The 20,826-nt window shown below is 35.3% G+C and overlaps 1 protein-coding gene across 1 annotated transcript in view; it reads right to left on the reverse strand.

Annotated features, from left to right (window-relative positions):
• The window catches only part of IL1R1 (interleukin 1 receptor type 1), a 96,916-nt gene that overhangs the window by 18,466 nt on the left and 57,624 nt on the right, over positions 1-20,826 (reverse strand). Inside the window, 4 exon segments of the mRNA XM_047781349.1 lie at positions 3,179-3,244; positions 8,672-8,840; positions 9,600-9,789; positions 9,889-10,123. Of these exon segments, the coding sequence (XP_047637305.1) occupies positions 3,179-3,244; positions 8,672-8,840; positions 9,600-9,789; positions 9,889-10,123 (660 nt within the window).

A 20,826-nucleotide genomic window follows, 5' to 3' on the forward strand; every position in this document is an offset into this window, starting at 1 on the left:
TATCATACATGAAAACTATTCCAAATGCTTTTCAGACTTTGTTGTTTCCATTTTGTTTTGGTTTATGGAACTTTAGTGTAAATATTTTTATTTTGTACTTCACCATATTTGGCCAAATTTGTAACTGTTTCATCTTAGTGGTTTTCACTATTTTTTCTTAAAATCTCTAAGATGAAATCAGGAAAATATTCCATGTATATTTCATGCATACATTATTTTGATTGTTTTAGTTGTTCAATCTGTCTAGAATATAACTGAGTATGGTAAGAAAGGGAACTTTAATGTTTTTATCCAAATAGTTGATTAATTATTCCAGAACCACTTACTGAATTATAAATCTCTTCCTCACTAATTTGTAATGCTGCTTTCATCATAAAATAGTTTCTCATTTGGGACTTTCTCAGTTGATCTGAACGTGTACACTGATGCCAGGAGTACCACACTCTTAATTACCAGGTAATTAAGGGTATATAGTTGTATCATTTAGTGTTTTTCTTCACTATATTATCTTAATAATCTCATCATTTTATTTTTACAGGAATTTTAGGATCACTTGCCAATTTTTAAGTCCATTCATATTTTTATTGTAATTCCACTAAATCTAAAACTTAATGTTGAAAGTCAATGTCTTTAAAATTTCCAGTTTTTCATAAAGAAAAAAATATCTCTATTACAGTTTTCCTTAAAGTGGTGTTTCTCAAGACTGTTTTTATTATTTTCTCCCCTTCCAGCTTTTTTTAGACATTTTTATTGTTATTTCCTGCCTCCCTAGGAATTTCTAATACCACAATAAACAACAGATCTGTTGATTTAGAGTTTTTTCACTCCCAATATTTCCCTTTTGGAGACAAAATCCTGCCAACTTAAAAATGTATGCTTTAAATGTCTCAATTTTGTTGAGATTTTTATATCAGAGTGTGGGCTACTGTTTGGTTGTTTTCCTATGCCTTATAATTCCATATATTTTTTTAAAGATTTTAAGATCTTCTATAGACATCTCTATGGCATTTACTTTTGCAAATAAAATCTATTTTCCCATTATGTGTTCTACCTATTTCTAACAAGTCTGATATTCCAGAATATTAATTATATCTGGCCAATTAGTAGAACATTAATTTTCATTTCCCCCCAGTAATTCTCTTGAGATTTGTAGGTACATAATCATATGATCTGAAAATGAGAAAGTTCTTTTCTCCCCTATCATCAGCATATCTTGGTTTTTTTTTTTTAATCTTTGCATTAGTGGGCACTTCTGGAACATACTGAGTAAGCTGGTTATGTGAGCTTCTTTGTCTTGTTCTGGACTACATCAGAGTTCCTGTTGTGGCTCAATGGGTTAGGAAGCCAACATAGTCTCCACAAGGATGCGGGTTCCATCCCTCACCTCCTCACTGGGTTAAGGATCTAGCATTGCCACAAGCTGCTGCATAGTTCACAGAAGAGGCTTGAATCTAGCATTGCTGTGTCTGTGGTATCAGCCTGTAGCTCTGATTTGACCCCAGCAATTTCCATATGCCAAGGATACAGCTAAAAAAGAAAAAAAAAAACCTAACATCTAAACATGCAGTATTTCACCATTAAAAATGTTGGTGACAACTGGTTTGAGTTGGTGTTATTACGTAAAGGAAATATTCCTCAATTCCTATTTTTCATTTTATTGGTAATTAATATGAAATCTTATCAAATAAATACCTGATAGATACCTTTCAGGATAATCAGATGACAGACTGACCAGGTCTCTAATCAATGTGGTATATTAAAATAATCATTTCCTAATATAAAGTTACTCATATTTTGGAGATCAAATTTAGGCTTTAGAGCTCTTAAGTATACTTTCCTAGAGCATGCCTTCTCAACAGGGCAAAATGTGTTTCTTGGTTTCTCTATGGCAATGGTTTGCAGCCCTCCAAAGGGCCATACTGTATCAACAGATACATGATGTATCTTGGTATTAAATGTCTGAGAAAGGAAAAAAGACGGGGGAGCAAGGATGCCTTGTTAGTCTCTACAGGGGAGTGCTCAATAATGATGGAAAATAAAAAAGGTTGAAAACACTGCTCTGGATTCTACTGGCCTGTATTTAAAGTTTTCACATCTTTGTATCTAAGAATGTCTTTATATGACCTTCCACCATGCGTAACAGCTTGGCCAAGTACAAAATTCAAAGGTCACAAATTGTACCTTCTAGTAGTTCCCATCGTGGTGCAGCAGAAATGAATTGGACTAGAAATTATGAGGTTGCAGGTTCAATCCCTGGCCTCACTCAGTGGGTTAAGGATCTGGCTTTGTCATGAGCTACATGGTGTAGGTTGCAGATGCAGCTCAGATCCCGTGTTGCTGTGGCTGTAGTACAGGCCAGCAGCTATAGCTCGGATTTGACCCCTAGCCTGGGAACCTCCATATGCCACAGGTGCAGCCCTAAAAAGCAAAAAATAAATAAATAAAAAATAAAAATAAAACAAATTGTACCTTCTAATCTGTGCACAATTTGTTCATTCTCTTCATGCAGCTACTATTACAGAAGAAACTGCTATATGCCAACTTTATATTTGACATTTTGATACAAAAATCTGTTTTTATGTTGGGACCAATGGGTTTCCAACAGAACTTCGAGCAATGACAAAAATGTTTTATAGCTGTGATGATATAGTCACGAATCCCATATGGCTATTCAGCCCATGCCTAAGGGATTAATTTTTAAACTAAATTTACATGTATAAAGCCACATATGTCTAGTGGCTATTATACTGCATAGCACTGTCTTTATTCTTGAAGTAAAGCTTTTCACTAACTTGGAAAAACAGTTTTCTAGAAAGACTATCTTTTTGGCCTATAGTCTTACTCTTCTACCTAAAAGCTGAACTCTGGTTATAAGAAATCCATCCTATGTCAAATAAGTTACATTTCTTATTCTTAGGCCTACTTAACTTGGTCTTTGGCTGGTGTTTTTATGAGTAATGCATCCATAGGAAGGTAAGCATAGGCCAATCATACATAGCTACATGACTGAGAGGCAAGAAATCTAAAGAAATATTTAATACATAATCTATGTCACTTTCCCCCTAATTTTAAATATATCCAGTAAACAGCTTAGTCTATGTGCAGTAAAGATATAGTTTATCTTAATTTTCGAGTTCTAAATTCTGACTTCAGCATATCCTAGATGGAGCCCACTTACCCAAGATCACTTCCATCGTCTCATTGGCTGGACTGACAATCTCAGGTGTCGTGATCCTGTGTTTCACTGAAAGAAAAGCATCCACAGGGCTTCTCATTCTCTTATAGATCAGAATCTCAAGAGATGACAATAATTGGCAAAATACACCAAATATACCACATAGCATCTGCCTGATAGTCCCTCCAGTGACCAAATAATACAAGGCAGCTGATAGAAGGTAAGAGGTAAAGGTAGGAGGCCACAACAAAATCATAAACCCCGAGGCCTTCTGAAATCACAGAGTTTGGTGCTGCCAAAAACCCCACACACATCACTGGGCCTTGGGTCTGTAGACAAGTGCCTCTCTTCATGCAAATCAGGAAAAAATGAATTGTCATGGAAAAGTACTTCCCCGGATGAAGCACTGTTAACCAGAAGCCATCTAGTGCTAAACCTGCTTATAATCAGTATTTTTCACAATGACTGACTGAAGAGTGAAAGCCACATAGTTATTGAAGAATGCCAAACATTTTGGCATAATTTATTAAAATGAGCATAAAAAAATATCTCCAACAAAATTAATCTTTTATTTATAAGACGATGGGCTTCCTGGGTTGATCAGGGGCTGAGACTGAGAAACTACGAACTTGAATACCCATGATTCCACTACAGTCACACACACACACACAAAAATTCCATCAGAGAAGGATATCGTCATTTTTGTTCCCTAATGTATGCCTAGAACAGTGTCTGGAACATAGTAGATGCCCAATAATTTTTTAAATTTTATTTTATTGGAGTATAACTTATTTATAATGTTGTATTACTTTCAGGTGTACAGCAAATTGAGTTAGTCATACATATAAATATATCCATTCTTTTTTTCCATATAGGTTATTACAAACTATTAAGTAGATTTTCCTGTGCTACACAATAGGTTCTTGTTAATCACTTTATTTTATACAGTAGTGTGCATGTGTTATTCCCACCCTCCCAATTCTTTCCTCCCCAATGGTTTCACCTATGGTAACCATAAGATTTATTTTGAAATCTGTAAGTTTGTTTCTATTCTTTAAATAACTTCTTTTGTATCATTTTTATTAGATTCCACATAAATGATATATGATATTTGTCTTTTCCTGACTTCAGTTAGTATGATAATCTGTAGGTCCATCCATGTTGCTGTAAATGTCATTATTTTATACTTTTATGGCTGTGATATAAAGCTCCATGAGATGTTTATATATTTTGGAGAGTAATCCCTTGTCCATCCCTTTGTTTGCAAAGATTTTCTCCCACTCTGTGGGTTGTCCTTTTATCTTACTTATGGTTTTCTTTGCTGTGTAAAAACATTTACATTTAATTATGCCTGGTTTATTCTCATTTTAATTATCATTATTCTCCTATTGATAATAATTATTCAATAATTATTATTGAATCAAGCAATTTATGTCAGAAAGTGTCCTGCCTATGTTTTCCTCTAGAAGTTTTATATTATCCGGCCTTATATTTAGGTCTTTAATCCATTTTGAATGTTCTTTTGTGTATCATGTTAGAAAAGGCTCTAATTTCGTTCTTTTACATGCAGCTGTCCAGTTGTCCCAGCACCACTTAGTGAAGAGACTGTCTTTCCTTCACTGTATGTTTTTGCCTACTTTGTGATAGTTTAACTGATCATAGATGCTTCAGTTTATTTCTGGGCTTTTCATCCTATTCCACTGATCTGTACTTCTGTTCCAGTACAAGTACAATACAGTTTTTAACTGTAGCTTTGTAGTCTAGTATGAAGTCAGGAAGCCTGATTCCTCTAGTTCTGTTTTTCTTTTTCAGTATTGCTTTGGCTATTGGTGGTTTTTTGTATTTCCATACAAATTTTAAAATATTTTATTCTAGTTCTGTGACAAATATCATTGGTAACTTGATAGGGACTGCATTGAACCTGTAGATTGCCTTGGGTAGTATAGCCATTTTGACAATATTGATTCTTCCTATCCAAGAGTGTTGTATATCTTTCCATCTGTTTGATTTCTTTCATCAGTGTCTTATATTTTTCAGAGCACAGGTCTTTTGTCACTTTAGGTAGGTTTATTCCTAGGTATTCTTTTCAATGCAATAGAAAATAGAATTGCTTCACTAATTTCTCTTTCTGATCTTTCATTGTTAGTATATTGAAATGCAATCGATTTCTGTTTATTAATTTTGTATCTTGCAATTTTACCAAATTCATTGATGAGCTCTAACAATTTCCTAGTAGTGTCCTTATGATTTTCTAGATACATCTGCAAACAGTGATAGTTTTACTTCTTTTCCAATTTGGATTCCTTTTATTTCTTTTTCTTTTCTGATTTCCATGTCTAAGACTTCCAAAACTATGTTGAATAAGAGTGGTGAAAGTGAACATCCTTATCTTCTTCCTGATCAGTTTTCTGCCATTGAGAATGACATTAGCTGTGGGTTCGTCACATATTGTCTTTATTATGTTGAGGTAGGTTCCCTCTAGCCCCACTTTCTGGAGAGTTTTTTCAGAAAAAAAACAGTGGGTGTTGAATTTTGTCAAAAACTTTTTCTGCATCTACTGAGATCATTTATTCTTCACCTTGTTAATGTGGTGTATATCACATTGATTGATTTGCAGATAATGAAGAATCCTTGCATCCCTGGGATAAACCCCAGTTGATCATAGTGTATGATCTTTTTAATATATATTTGGACTTGGTTTGCTAATATTTTGTTGAGGATTTTTGCATCTATGTTCATCAGTGATATTGGCCTGTAATTTTTTTTGTGGTATCTTTGGTTTAGGTATCAGGGTAATGGTGGCCTCATAGAATGAGTTTTAAAGTGTTCTTTCTTCTATAATTTTTTGGAAGAGTTTCAGCAAAATAATTGTTAACTCTTCTCTAATGTTTGATAGAATTCACCTGTGAAGCCATCTGGTCCTGGACTTTCATTTTTGGAAGTTTTTAAATTACAATTTCATTGCTTATGATTGGTCTACTTTTTTTTCTAGTTCTTCCTAGTTTAGTCTTCCAAGGTTGTACCTTTGTAAGAATCTGTCCATTTCTTGTAGGTTGTCCATGTTATTGGTACATAGTTGTTTATAGTAGTCTCTTATTATCCTTTGTATTTCTGTGGTGTAAGCTGTAACTTTTTTCATTTCTAATTTTATTAATTTGAACCCTTTTTTTCCTGATGAGTCTGGCTAAAGGTTTTCAATTTTTGTTTCTTTTCAAAGAACCAACTTTTGGTTTCGTTGATCTTCTCTATTGTTTTCTTTGTCTCTATTTATTTCTGTTCTGATCTTTATGACTTCTTTACTTCTACTAACTTTGGGCTTTTTATGTCTTTCCTTCTCTAGTCTTCTTCATTCTCTAGTTGATTTAGGTGTGAGATTAGCTTGTTTGAGATTTTTCCTGTCTCCTGAGACAAGATTGTATCCCCTCTCAGAACTGTTTTTGCTGTGTCCCATGGGTTTTGGATTGCCATATCTTCACTGTCATTTGTCTATAAGTAACAAAAAAATTGTCTAAATCTCTTTTGATTTCCACTTTAATTTCTTCAGTGATCCATTAGCTGTTTAGTAGCATATTGTTTAGCTTCCAGGAGTTTGTGGTTTTTTGCTTTTTTTTTTTCTTGTAGTTTATTTCTAGTGTCATGGCATTGTGGTCAGAGCAAATGCTTAAAATAACTTCAACTTTTTTAAACTTAGCAAGGCTTGATCTAGGCCCAAGATATGATCCATCCTGGAGAATATTCCATGTGCACTTGAGAAGAACATATATTCTGCTGCTTTTGGATGGAATGTTCTATAAATATCAATCAAGTCCTACTGATCACTTAAGGCCTGATTTTCCTTGTTGATTTCCTATCTGGATGATCTCTCCATTGATGTAAGTAGGGTTGTGTTAAAGTCCCCCACTATTATTGTACTACTGCTAATTTTTCCTTTTTATGGCTGTTAGCAGTTATCTTACATATTGTGGTACTCTTCTGTTGGGTGCATATACATTTACAACTGTTATATCTTTCTTCCTGGATTAATCCTCTGATCATTATGTAGTATCTTTCTTTGTCTCTTGTGAGCATCTGTAAAGCCTTTTTTTTTCTGATGTAAGTATTGCTACTCCAGCTTTCCTTTTAATTTCCACTTGCATGTAAGATCTTCTGCCATCTCTTCATTTTTAGTTTGTATGTGTCCTTATGTGTGAAGTGGGCCTCTTGTAAACAGCACATATATGAGTCTTGTTCTTATATTCATTCAGCCAGTCTGCCCAATAAATATTTTTGAATCCACCTCTATAAGAAAACAAAATACAACCTCACCCCCTGATTAAGTATATTATTTCTACATAAGGGACCAGAAAAGATGGCAGAGAGTCTTTAAAACGTATTTGACCTGTTTTTTAAATCCTATAGTGCGCCCCATTTTCCCTAAAATTCTATCTACTGGTATGGTTACAGGATCCCATGAGAAACAAATCAGAGTTACATAATGACCAGAAAGAGGCTTCTAAGAACTCAAGATGGTGTGATACAAGAACTGTTGAAAATTATGAGTCACTGATGCTTGTAGGACATTAATTAAGGAATTAATTTTAATTTAATAAAATTAACCTTTGAAAAAATAAATAATTGTAGAATAGAGAAAACAAAGCTATCTGCAAAGTGGTCTTAATCTGGGTTTACCTGGGATTTCCCTATTTATGCTTGTTGTCCCAGAATAACTACTAAGAAAGACACCTTTAATTTTTGAAGTCCTGGTTAGAGCAATTCTATTCTTATGTTACTGCAAGTTTATAAAAACCCTGGTATTTACAGAAATATTGAGCATTCTGCCTGTCCTTGGGTAATTTGGGGTGGATTTTCCTCTGTTTTGTTGTAAGATAGTTTTTAATATAGAACATGGTTAATAGAAGCCTCAGGAAAACAAACAAGGCTCATCATCACACATCTATTTATTTCTTATCTGCTTGGCACCAAGCACATTACAAGTTGAGTACACCTGATTTCTAACTTCCCAATAACCTTGGAAGGTTGTATAATCTTACAGAGAAAGAATCAGTCTTAGAGAGTTAAGTGACTAAGCTAACAGAGCTAACAAGGGTGTAACTTACTCCAAAGTCCATTAGCATACATCCATCATGCCAATGAGTGATAGACACTCAGACTCCCCAACTAAGAGGTCTCAGAACTGTCCTTTTCCTATACCAGCCCAAGGAGTCCAAGAGCTCTCTGGGGAACCATCTCTAGCCATGCTGCAAAGAACAAGCCTCCTAGTTCAGTTTTAAAACATTGCTCATCATCTCTGTTTAGTCAGCACTGCATCTGAAGTAGGAATAAACAGGAATGGGAAGCACATACATAGCATGTCACAACAAAAACTAAAGCCATGGGACCTCTGGAAAGTCATCAAACTTCTCTTGGATTTAGTCCCTCCATGGACAATAAAGGCAATATTACGTTGTCTCTGGACCTTCCCAGATTTAAATTGCTAGGATTGGAGCTACAACTCACCTATAGTAATCAGTTTTATCACCCGAGAGACAGGATACTCCTCTCCCAAGTGTGTATAGGATGCACTGCAGGTATAGTGCCCATTATGTGCGGTGGTCACATTCGCTATGATGAGTGTATTTGTTATTCCAGTGAAGTTTACATTGTCAAGAAGGAGAGGTTTGCAATCCTAGATCGAGGGAGAGGAAGGAAGTATCACAAGTCAATTATTTATATTCACATACACGCACACATTCATAATAAAACACAAAAAAACACAAAATTAATCAAAAGGTTCCTTGCATATGATTTTTAATATTGTATTTTTTACAAAGTCAAAATTATATTCCCAGGATATCAAGTTTTTATGCCTATGGGCCTTGCACTTTCAAGAAAAACGCATTTGAGGAGAGAACACTATCATTTCTTAGTAATGCCATACTTCCATTATTCACTGACATTATTTTATGTTTTAGATATCTACAAGATGATTCCCCATGTAAGCTCCAACAAACCAGGTAAAGATACCAAAACATGATGTGTTCCATGGAGTGCTGTCCAAGCCCTTTTCAGGAAGTTACAGAAACCACTAAGTTACCTCAGGACCACTTAATATTCATAATAAAACACAAAATACACTTTGTAATATACTTTGTAGTAGTTATATCTTAAAATCTCTAAATTTATAGTTCCCTTAAACATCTTTTATGCCTACTACATTTTGCTCAACTGTATCTTGGTAAATGAAACAAAAAAAAAGATTTTTAGTTAAGCTGCAAATTAAATATATAACAATCTTAAAACTTTTTTAAAATGTCCTATTGAGTTCTACCACTCAAAAACAAATATACCAAATGAAAAAGTACTTTGCAGAATCAAGTGATTGTCTATTCTAGAAAACTATTTTATTTGTTGAAGAAGTAAAATGCCATATATAATATAAAATTACCTTATACCACTGTATTTTGGGTAATTCATTGTTTTCATCTTCTAAAAACTCCAAATAAGGACATACAAGTTGTCCGTCTCCTGCAACCGGTAGTCTCTGTGTAAATACAGCTTGTGCATTGTAACACAAGTTAGGCTCGTGCTCTATAAACTTTGCAGCTAATTTAATTTTGAGGCAGTAAGTTGAATTTCTAAAATAAATAAAAACAAATTCATTGAAATATTTGTCTGTCCTTAACTATTGCAGGTACATACAATGCATATTTGTAACATATGAATTCATTTCTTACCTCACTGCACAATAGTAATCTCCTGAATCCTCTACCTTAGCAGGAACAAACCAAAGTTTGTCTTTATGCTGATGAATCCTGGAGTCTCTTTTCATAGATATAGGTGTCTCACCATCATTTGTATACCAAATTATAGGGCCTTTATTTTCACTTGTGATAATAGGACATGAACGAACATCAATTTCATGTGCAGTAGAAACTAAAATTATTTCATCTTCACGCTCCTCACATTTATCTTTAAAATGAAGAAAAGGAAAATCATTTCTATAAGAAATTTCTCACTGTTTCTCAGTGGAATATCTAAACATATTGATTATTAAATATATCAATTTGTGTTATACATGAGAGTATTAACAGCCTTATGTTTGAGAGAATTAGCTTGGAAGTCTGAAATATTTATTCAAATCCAGGGTGTCACTTACTACCTGTGTGCCTGAAGCAAGTCATTTAACCAGCCAAATCCCCTCTTTATTCAGCTAAAAACTGGGGATATGGTAGCAGGAGAGATGTTTGCTTCAGTAAAAAGATAGAAAAAACCAGAATTTAACCTCCCACCTGAACAACACAAAAATGGATAGAGTATATGAAGAAAGAATGTTCAAGATATTATTTTCTGTCCTTTGTTCCACATCAAGGAGCAAAGGACAGAAAGATGGGGAATAAAGAAGGGAGCCCTATGGTTTTCCCAAATTACTGTCTGGATAGAGATTCTAGGCCTGACGATTCAGGGAGTAAACATATGAAAAACCCAGTGTTTTCTCTTGAGTTGACGAGATGGAACCAGGAGTCCATGTAAACCAAGAGACTGCAGGACAGAGTACTAGGGAGACTGTAGCTACATAGTGAATAAGAAAGCTTTGAAGATCTACAGAGAGTCTCAAGTTCCAGCTGAGTATGAGTTAGTACAAGCATGTAAGAAAACTACTCAAGGCCAGAGGGATAATTGCAGGAGAATTAGAGTGAATAATACCTGGAACACACACACACATGCTGGGAATATTTGCTGCTCTCAACAGTGAGAATGGACAACCTCATTAACAAAGGGATATGGGGTAGAGAACCCAGAAGGGTTTTGATTCAGTAGATGGAGCAAAACAGGCCTAGAATAAACTCTGTTCTAGCTTGATTAACAAAGCTTAAAGACCTGAAGGAATAAACTATTTCTAAGTAACAACCTTGTGGAAGAAAGTAGCAGAGAAGGATCAAGATACAGAGGAGTAAGATGCCGCACTCGCCTTCTCCCATAAATATAAAAAAAAAAACACATATCTACATGTAAAACAATATGCACAGAACATCTACTGAACACTGGCAGAAAAAAAACCTCCAAAAAGGGCAAGAAACTCTCAAGATAACTGGGTAAAACAAAAGAAAAAAAAAAGAGAAAAGGAACCAAGACAGGACTAGCATTCCTGAGAAGGAGCTGTGAAAGAGAAAAGGAACCCACACCCTGGGAAGCCACCTAACCCTTGGGGAGATAAGCTGAGATGGAGGGACCTGAAAGTTGTTGAGAAAAGTGCAGCAGCTGGACTGAGGAGGCAAAGTAGAGTGAGAGACTCACAGACCATCTGCACCACTTCCCCAAACACCACAGCCTGAGACGCTTGGGCAGGAGCTGGGCAGTGAGAGTCAGGCTCCACAGGTCAGTTCTGGGAGGGCACTAGGGTTGGCTGTGTGGAGACAGCCTGAGGGGCTAAGGAACAGTGTGCTGCAGTCTGGAGAACAGCGAGCTATGGGCTGGGGAGTGAAACACAATGGCAGAGGGAACCTGGGAGGAGGTAATGCAGATTCCTTTAGAAAGAAACTAGACAATATAAGGAGGAACATAGAAAAATTAGAAAATTCATTTGCAGAAACTCAGTTAAAGTCACTAAAGAGCAGAATGAATAATGCAGAAGAATGAGTAAGTGACTTGGAAGATAGAATAATGGAAATCATCCAATCAGGAAAGCAGGCAGAAGACAAAATGAAAAAACACAAAAGCAATATTGAGAGATCTATGGGATAATATAGAGTGGACCAATCTACACATAACAGGAATTCCAGAAGAAGAAGAAAAAGGGGATGGAAAATATATTTGAATAAATTATGTCTGAAAACTTTCCAAATCTAAAGGAAACAGATATCAAGATGCAGGAAGCACAGAGGGTCCCAAACAAGTTGAATCCAAATAGGCCCACAACAAGACATATTATAATAAAAATGACAAAAGATAAAGAGAGGATTCTAAAGGCAACAAGAGAAAAACTTAATTATAAGGGAACCCCCAAAAAGGTGAGCAGCTGATTTCTCTACAGAATCACTTCAGGTCAGAAGAGAGTGGCAAGATATATTCAAAGTTCTAAAAGGAAAAAAATTTGCAGCCTAGAATACTCTACCCAACAAGAGTATCATTTAAAATAGAAGGAGATGGAGTTCCCGTCATGGTGCAGTGGTTAACAAATCCGACTAGGAACCATGAGGTTGCAGGTTGGGTCCCTGGCCTTGCTCAGTGGGCTAAGGATCTGGTGTTGCCGTGAGCTGTGGTATAGGTTGCAGATGCAGCTCAGATCCCATGTTGCTGTGGCTCTGGCGTAGGCTGGTGGCTACAGCTCCATTTAGACCCCTAGCCTGGGAAACTCCATATGCTGTGGGAGTGGCCCAAAAAATGGCAAAAAGAAAAAAAAAATAAAATAGAAGGAGAAATAATTTCTCCAAAAAACAAAGTTAAAAGAGTACAGCAATACTAAACCCATTCTAAAATAAATACTGAAAGAGTTTCTCTAAGAAAAAAAGAAGAAGAAAGGAGATGGAAGAAATCACAATTGGAAAGCAATCGCTTAAATAAGCCAGCATACAGAACTAAAAGGAAAAAAAATACTACTGTAAAAGTGACAATAAACACAAGGAACAGAAAAAGGACAAACATGAAGATGTTAGAAAAGACTTCAAAATCACAGAATGTGGGGAAGGAAAGAAAATATAGACTATTTTTAATAACATGTTTGAGCCTATATGACTATCAGACTAAAGCAAGCAGATATAGGCAGAGGTTAACATACTTAAAAAACAGAGCAACCACAAATCAAAACCAAACATTACATTCATGAAAACTAAAAAGAAAAGAACATGAGCATAAAATAAGTGGAAAGCATCCCCCAAAAAAGAAAGGAACAAAGGAAAAACACATAATCAACTGAAAAACAAGCTTTAAAGTGGCAATAAATACATATTTATCAATAATTACCTTAAATGTCAATGGACTGAATGTTCCAGTCAAAAGACACAGAGAGGAAGATTGGATAAAAAGGCAAAAACCTACAATCTGCTATCTACAAGAGACTCAACTTAGGGCAAAGAACACATATAGATTGAAAGTGAGGGGATGGGAAAAGATATTTCATGTTAATGGACAAAACAGGAAAGCGAGGGATGCAATACTCATATCAGAAAAAAATAGTCTTTAAAGCAAAGGCCATAAAGAAAGACAAAGAAGGACACTATTTAATGGTAAAAGGATCCATTCAAGAAAAGGATATTTACAATCATCAATATATATGCCCCTCATATAGGAGCACCTAGATACATACAACAAATACTAACAGACATAAAAGGAGAAATCGATGGGAATACAGTCATAGTAGGAAACTTTAACACCACTCACATCAATGGACAGATCCTCTAGAAAGAAAATCAATAAGGCAACAGAGATCCTAAAAGACACAATATAAAAGTTAGACTTAACATTTTCAGGACATTACATCCAAAAAAAAATCAGAATATATCTTCTTCTCAAGTGCACATGGAACATTTTCAAGGATTGATCACATACGGGGGCATAAAGCTAACCTCAACAAATTTAAGAGTATAGAAATTATTTCAGGCATCTTCTCTGACCACAATGGCATGAACTAGAAATCAAGCACAGGAAAAAAAAAATGAGAAAAAAACCAACTACATGAAGACTAAACAACATGCTACTAAAAAAAACCAATGGGTCAATGAGGAAATCAAGAAGGAAATTTAAAAATACCTTGAAACAAAGGATAATGAAGACACAACCATTCCAAATCTATGGGATGCTGCAAAAGCAGTACTAAGAGGGAAATTCACAGCAATACAGGCCTTCCTCAAAAACAAGAAAAATCTCAAATTGGCAGCTTAATTAATTAGAAAAAGAAGAAAAAAACAAAACCTTAAGTCAGCAGAAGGAAAGGAAGCATAAAGATCAGAGTGGTAATCAAAATAGAATTCCAAAAACAATTTTAAAAAATCAATAAACAAGAGCTGTTTCTTTGAAAAGGTAAACAAAATTGACAAAACTCTAACCAGACTCACCAAGAGGATAGGAAAAAAACCCAAATAAACAAAACAAGAAATGAAAAGGAGAAATCACAACTGCAGAAATACAAAAATCCATAAGAGAATACTATTAACAGTTATATGCCAACAAATGTGACAATATAGAAGAAATGGACAACTTTCTAGAAGACTTACAGCCTGGCAAAACTGAATCAAAAAGAAACAGATCAACTGAACAGACCAATCACTAGAAATGAAATTGAGTATGAAATAAACACACTCCCTACAAACAAAAGTCCAGGAATAGATAACTTCACAGGCAAATTACACCAAACATACAAAGATTAACATGTACCTATCCTCCCTAAACTTCTCCAAAATGTTGAAGAAGGCACACTCCCAAAGACATTCAATAAAGCAACCATCACCCTAATACCAAAATCAGGCAAAGATACTACCAAAAAAGAAAACCATAGGCCAATATCTTTGATGAATATAGACTCAAAAGTTCTCAACAAAATTTTAGCCAACCAAATCCAACAACATATAAAAAAGATCATACAAGTGGGATTCATCCCAGGTTCACAAGGATGGTTCAACATATGCAAATCAATCAATGTCATACACCACATTAACAAAAGAAAAGTCAAAAACCATGATCATCTCAATAGATGTAGAAAAAGATTTAACAAAGTGCAACATCCATTCATGATAAAAACTCTCACCAAAGTGGGTCTAGAAGGAACATATCTTGACATAATAAAAGCCATTTATGACTAAGCCACAGCAAATATAATACTCAATGGAGAAAAGGTGAAAGCCTTCCCACTGAAATCTGGAACAAGACAAGGATGCCCACTCTCACCACTGTTATTCAACATAGTGTTGGAAGTCCTAGCCACAGCAATCAGACAAACAAAATAAATAAAGGGTATCCAAATCTGGAGAGGAGAGATAAAATTGTCACTGTATGCAGATGGCATGATACTATATATAGAAAACCCTAAGGACTCAACCCAAAAACTACTCAAACTGATCAACGAATTCAGCAAAGTAGCAAGATACAAGATTAACATTCAAAAATCAGTCGCATTTCTGTATACAAACAACAAAATATTAAAAAGGAATACAAAAATATAATACCTTTTAAAATTGTACCTCAAAAAATTAAATACCTGGTAATAAAGCTGACCAAGGTGGTGAAAAACTATTATGCTGAGAACTATAAAACACTAATCAAGGAAATTAAAGAGGTTGCAAAGAAATGGAAAGATATTCCATGCTCCTGGGTTGAAAATATTGTAAGAATGGCCATACTACCCAAAGCAATCTACAGATTCAATGCAATCCCTATCAAATTACCCATGACATTTTTCACAGAACTAGAACAAACAATCCAAACATTTATATGGAACCACAAAAGACCCAGAATTGCCAAAGCAATCCTGAGGAACAAAAGCCAAGCAGGAGGCATAATTCTCTCAGACGTCAGGCAATATTATAAGCCACAATAATCAAGACAGTGTGGTCCTGGTGCCAAAACAAGCATACAGACCAATGGAACAGAACACATAACCCAGAAATAAACCCAGACACCTACAGGAAATTAATCTTTGCCAAAGGAGGCAAGAAAATAAAATGCAGAAAAGACACTCTTTTCAGCAAGTGCTGCTAGGAAAACTGGACAGCTGCATGTAAATCAGTGAAACTGGAACACACCCTCACAGCATGCATGAAAATAAACTCAAAATGGCTTAAAGACTTAAATGTAAGACAAGATACCATCAAACTCCTGGACGAGAACATAGGCAAAACATTCTCTGATATCAACCTTATGAATATTTCTCAAGTCAGTCTCCCAAAGCAACAGAAATAAAAGCAAACATAAACCAATGGGACCTAATTGAACTGACAAGCTTTTGCACATCAAAGGAAACCAAAAAGAAAACAAAAAGACAGCTGACAGAATGGGAGAAAATAGTTTCAAATGATGCAACCGACAAGGGCTTAATCTCTAGAATATACAAACAACTTATGCAATTCAACAGCAAAAAAAAAAAAAAAGGAAAAATGGGCAAAAGACCTGATGAGACATTTTCCAAGGAAGAGGTACAGATGGCCAACAAGCACATGAAAAAAATGCTCAACATCCCTGATTATTAGAGAAATGCAAATCAAAACTACCACAAGATACCACCTCACACCAGTCAGAATGGCCATCATTAAGAAGTCCACAAATAACAAATGCTGGATGGGGTCTGGAGAAAAGGGAACCATCCTGCACTGTTGGTGGGCATGTAAAATGGTATAACCACTATGGAGAAGACCATGGAGGTACCTTAGAAATCTATACATAGAACTACCATATGACCCAGTAATCCCACTCTTAGACATATATCTAGAAAAATCTTTGAAAAAGACACATGCACCCACATGTTCACTGCAGCACTATTCCCAATAGCCAAGACATGGAAACAACCCAAATGTCCGTTGACAGATGACTGGATTAGGAAGATGTGGTATATATACACAATGGAATACTACTCAGCCATAAAAAAGAACAAAATAATGCCATTTGCAGCAACATGGATGGAACTAGACATTCTCATATTGTATGAAGTAAGTCAGAAAGAGAAAGACAAATACCATATGATATCACTTAAAACTGGAATCTAATATAGGGCACAAATGAAACTTTCCACAGAAAAGGAAATCAGGGACTTGGAGAATAGACTTGTGGTTGCCAAGGGGGAGGGGGAGGTAGTGGGGTGGATTGGGAGCTTGGGGTTAATGGATGCAAACTATTGCCTTTGGAATGGATTAGCAATGAGATCCTGCTGTGTAGCACTGGGAAATATGTCTAATCACTTATGATGGAGCATGATAATGAGATACAATACAATGTGTACATGTATGTGTAACTGGGTCACCATGCTGTACAGTAGAAAAAAAAGTTTATTGGGTAAATAATCAAAAAATAAAATTAAATTAAAAAACACAAAACACAAAACTATACAATAGAGGCTCATCCGCAAGAGAGAGAGCTCTGAGCCCCACTTCAAACAGACAAAACCCAACATCAGCAGAAGGAAAGAAATCATAAAGACCAGAGCAGAATCAATGAAATAGAAATGAAGAAAACCATAGAAAAGATAAATGAAACTAAAAGATAGTTCTTTGAATAGATCAGCAAAATTGATAAACCCTTCAGACTCATTAAGGAAAAAAATAGAGAGGTCTCAAATTAATAAAATTAGAAATGAAAAAGGAGAAGTAACAACAGACATCACAGAAACACAAAGGATCATAAGAGACTACTATAAGCAAATATATGCCAATAAAAATGACAACCTAGAAGAAATGGGCAAATTCTTAGTAAAGCACAATCTTCCAAGACTAAACCAAGATGAATTAGAAAAGATGAATGGACTAATCACAAGAACTAAAACTGAAAACTGATTAAAAAACTTCCAACAAACAAAAGTCCAAGACCAGATGGCTTCACAGGTGAATTCTATCAAACACTTAGAGAAGAGTTAACACCTATCCTTCTGAAACTATTTCAAAAAAAAATTGCAGAGGAGGAAACACCCCCAAACTCATTCTATGAGGCCACCATCATCCTGATACCAAAACCAAAAATACCACAAAAAAAGAAAATTACAGGCCAATATCACTGATGAACATCAATGCAAAACATCCTCAGCAAAATACTAGCAAACCTCATCCAACAATATGTTAAAAGGATTGTACACCATGATCAAAAATGGGATTTATCCTAGAGATACAATGATTTTTTAATATATGTAAATCAATCAGTGTGGTACACCACATTAACAAACTGAAGAATAAAAACCATATGATCCTCTCCATAGATGCAGAAAAAGCTTTTGACAAAATCCAATGCCTATTTCTGATTTTAAAAAAAAAGTGGGGCTAGAGGGAGACTATCTCAACATAATAAAAGTCATATATGTCAAACTTACAGCTAACAGCATCCTCCACAGTGCTGAAAGAATTATAGCTAAGATCAGAAACAAGACAAGGATGTCCAATCTCACCACTACTATTCAACATGGTTTTGGAAGTTCTAGCCACCAGAGAAGAAAAGGAAATAAAAGGAATCCAAATTGGAAAGGAAGAAGTAAAATTATCACTATTTGTAGATGACATTAAACTATACCTAGAAAATCCTAAAGACACTACCAGAAAACTGTTGGAGCTCATCAATGAATTTGGTAAAGTTGCAAAATATAAAATTAATACACAGAATTCAACTGCATTTTGATATACTAACAATGAAAGATCAGAAAGGGAATTCAAGGAAACAATCCCATTTACCATTGCATCTAAAAGAATAAAATACCTAGGAATAAACCTACCTAAAGAGACAAAAGACTTATACTCTGAAAACTGATGCTGATGAAAGAATTCAGAAGTGTCACAAACAGATGGAAGGATATACTATGCTCTTGGCTCTTGGATTGGAAGAATCAATGTTGTCAAAATGACTATACTACCCAAGGCAATCTAAAGATTCAATTCAATCACTATCAAATTGTCAATGGAATTTTCACAAAACTAGAACAAAATATTTAAAGTTTGTTCGGAAGCACAAAAGACCCAGAATAGCCAAAGTAATCTTGAGAAAGAAAAATGGAGCTGGAGGAATCAGGCTCCCTGACTTCAGACCATACCACAAAGCTACAGTCATGAAAAACAGTACGGTGCTGGCACAAAAACAAATACAGATCAGTGGAACAGGATAGAAAGCCCAGAATTAAACCCACACAACTACACTCAACTAATCTATGAGAAAGGAGGCACAAAAATACAATGGAGAAGAGATAGTCCTTTCAATAAGTGGTGCTGGGAAAACTGGACAGCTATAGAAGAATGAAATTAGAACAGTCTCTAACACCATATATAAAAATAAACTCAAAATGGATTAAATACCTAAATATAAGACTGGATACTATAAAACTCTTAGAGGAAAACATAGGCCAAATACTCTCTGACATAAACTGCAGCACTATCTTCTCAGATCCACCTTCTAGAGTAATGACAATAAATAAAAAATAAACAAATGGGACCTAGTTAAACTTAAGTTTTTGCACAGCAAAGGAAACCCTAAAGAGGAGTTCCCATTGTGGTACAGCCGAAATGAGTCTGACTAGTAACCATGAGGTTATTGGTTCAATCCCTGGCCTCGTTCAGTGGGTTAAGGATCTGGTGTTGCTGTGGTGTAGGTCTCAGATGTGGCTCAGATATGGCATTGCTGTGGCTGTGGCATAGGCCAGTGGCTACAGCTTTGATTGGACCCCTAGCCTGGGAACCTCCATATGCCATGGGTACAGCCCTTTTAAAAAAATAAACCCTAAACAAAATGAAAAGATAACGCACAGACAGAATGGGAGAAAATAGTTGCAAGTGAAGTGACTAACAAGGGATTAATCTCCAAACTATATAAAGACCTCCTACAGCTCAATATCTAAAAAACCCCATAAAAAAATGGGTAGAAGATCTAAATAGATAAATCTACAAAGAAGACATTCAGGTAGCCAAAAAACATAAGAAAAGATGTTCAACATCACTAATTATTAGAAAAATGCAAATCAAAACTACTATGAGGTACCATCTTACACCAGCCAGAATGGCCATCATCAAAAAGTCTACAACCAATAAATGCTGGAGAGAGTGTGGAGAAAAGGGAACACTCCTATGCTGCTGGTAGGAATGTAAATTGGCACAATCACTGTGGAAAACAGTATGGAGATTCCTCAAAACAGAATTACCACTTCATCTAGCAATCCCACTCCTTTCCTGGGCATCTACTTGGAGAAGACCATGACCTGAAAAGATACATGTACCCCAATGTTCACTGCAGCACTATATACAATACCTGAGACATGGAAGCAAACTAAGTGTCCGTCAACAGAGTGGATAAATAAGATGTGGTACATATACACAATGGAATATTACTCGGCCATAAAAAAGAAGAAGAATGGCATTTGCAGCAACATGGATGGAACTAGAAATTAACAGGCTAAGTGAAGTTAGACAGTGAGACACAAAGTTCATATGCTATCACTTACATGTGGAATCTAAAAGAAGGATACAATGATCCATGTAGAATAGAAACAAACTCACAGACTTTGAAAAACTTATGCTTACCACAAGAGACAGATTGCAGGGGGAGGGATAGACTGGGGTTTGGGATGGGAATGTTCTAAAATTAGGTTGTGATGATGGTTGTACAACTATGAATATAATTAAAGGAATAAAAAATAAGATGCATATGCATCACACCATTGATCTAATGAAAATTATTAAATTATAAAAAATTAAATAAATTTTGAGATCCAAAAATGAAGACATATATTCTTATCAGAAGATGTAATATTATTGTTATCCAGTTATGTCCAAACTGATTTATATTCATTATTATCTCAATTATGATGATGGTTTCAGGGGTGGGTATGTATGTCAACACATCAAATTGAATACACTATACATAGGTTGTTTATTTTATATCTCCTAGAGCCCTCTATAAGGCTTTTTTTTAAACAGAATTGAAATAAAAGTAGCTAGGCACTCAGCATGATACCTGCACTAAGTGAGGACTCCTAAGTATTCAGCTCCTAGGAGTGGCAGTAA

Source organism: Phacochoerus africanus, chromosome 5 (assembly GCF_016906955.1).
Source record: "Phacochoerus africanus isolate WHEZ1 chromosome 5, ROS_Pafr_v1, whole genome shotgun sequence".
NCBI lineage: Eukaryota > Metazoa > Chordata > Mammalia > Artiodactyla > Suidae > Phacochoerus > Phacochoerus africanus.